Source organism: Aplysia californica, unplaced genomic scaffold, assembly GCF_000002075.1.
Source record: "Aplysia californica isolate F4 #8 unplaced genomic scaffold, AplCal3.0 scaffold02435, whole genome shotgun sequence".
Taxonomy (NCBI): domain Eukaryota; kingdom Metazoa; phylum Mollusca; class Gastropoda; order Aplysiida; family Aplysiidae; genus Aplysia; species Aplysia californica.
In genome coordinates, this window is record NW_004799705.1 from 7,200 (window position 1) to 8,552 (window position 1,353).

General features: G+C 46.2%; 1 protein-coding gene across 1 annotated transcript; it reads right to left on the bottom strand.

Annotated features, from left to right (window-relative positions):
• Positions 1-346: 346 nt before the first annotated feature.
• Positions 347-830, bottom strand: LOC106014106 (neurogenic locus Notch protein; the record flags this gene model as incomplete). The annotated part of the gene is given in 1 exon segment (XM_013091154.2): positions 347-830. A coding segment is annotated over 1 exon segment (74 nt), but the record flags the coding sequence as incomplete, so codon positions are not given.
• Positions 831-1,353: the final 523 nt, after the last annotated feature.

The following is a 1,353-nucleotide window of genomic DNA, read 5'->3' on the forward strand; positions in this document are numbered from 1 at the left end:
GGTGATTTTTCACTTTCTTTCACTGGCAGCTCAGTATAGTATCGTCGCTCCCATTCTTGCTAGAATTTACCTGAGTGAAAATTTCCCCAAACTTTGCTACTTTGCTCTCCCCCCATTGCACCTGTGAACCTGTGCTCAGATAAAACTTGGTAAGTAAAATGAAAGACACCGAACCAACTTTCAATTCCCCTGATATCCATGTTTTCTTTCTTAGTTTCTCAACTCAAGGTAACGCAGGTATGATTTCCCCCCTCGAGCTGTCCTCGTGCCGATAGGTAGGTGCCGTGTGCTAGCCTCATTTCCCCCTGCCCGCTTCGGTTGTAACGGAATGCTATTTCTGCTCTTACCTTTGGCTAGGGGTAGGGTCCCTAATGAAAGTATTCCGAGAAATACGACCAAAAACTTCACGTGAGACCTCATCGCTCACAGATCGTATGGAATACTCCTTCCGATGAACATAGATGGAAGAATTCTCCGTATAATCCACATCACAACATAGTAGAATCCTCAGAAATCATGATATAATCCACAGGAAGAACACACTAAAAACTTTCTCGTCCCCCGCTTCCCACACTACACAAAGTTTACTCATACTGCCTTCCGTACCCCCAGTTTGTTTGGTGAAATTACTGCGCTAAGCGATGCACCTGTCTGGAAAAGGAAAACTTAAACCGATGTCGAATTTCTTGAAAACTGTCACAAAAATTATTAAAGAAGGTATCTGATGTTAACTTTGTGTTCTAGTAGCTTTGGAAAAGCGTAATTTTCACATTTCGGTGCGCAACCGCTCGCGAAATAGTTCTGCGCGGAGCGGCACTGAGTGACGCGGTGCCCCCATTACACCCGCTACACGATGAACCTAGCGCGCTCATTGGCTTAAAGTTATGAAGGGAGGTTGCGGCGAGGGGACATTTCTTTCTTCGGGCGAGGGCAGTTTCTTCTCCCCCTCCTCCTCCTCTTCCTCCTCCTCCTCCCGTGTTCCGCTCCTCCGCGTCTGCCACCCGCCATCCAGCAGCGCGTGTTTCAGAGAAGGAGGGAGGGAGGGAGGGGAGAGAGGGGGGATATAATTCTCTCGCCGTTTGCTATGCCAGTCTTCAATCATTACTGGCCCTGGCTAAACTATGCGAACAGGACAAGTTTCACTGATTTTGCTGCCTCTTCCACTAACCCGCGTCTGTGATCATGTACCGGTTAGTTACTAAAAGATCTAGTTTCAAGTAGGAGCTTCTTCACAATAGCACGCAGAAGACGCGAGTTTGATTCTCTCATGAAGAGAAGAACTTTCTTATCAAGTGTCACGAAATTCTTCTGCTTTTTTATGTTATGTTGTTGTTTTGTTTTTGTTTTTGTTGT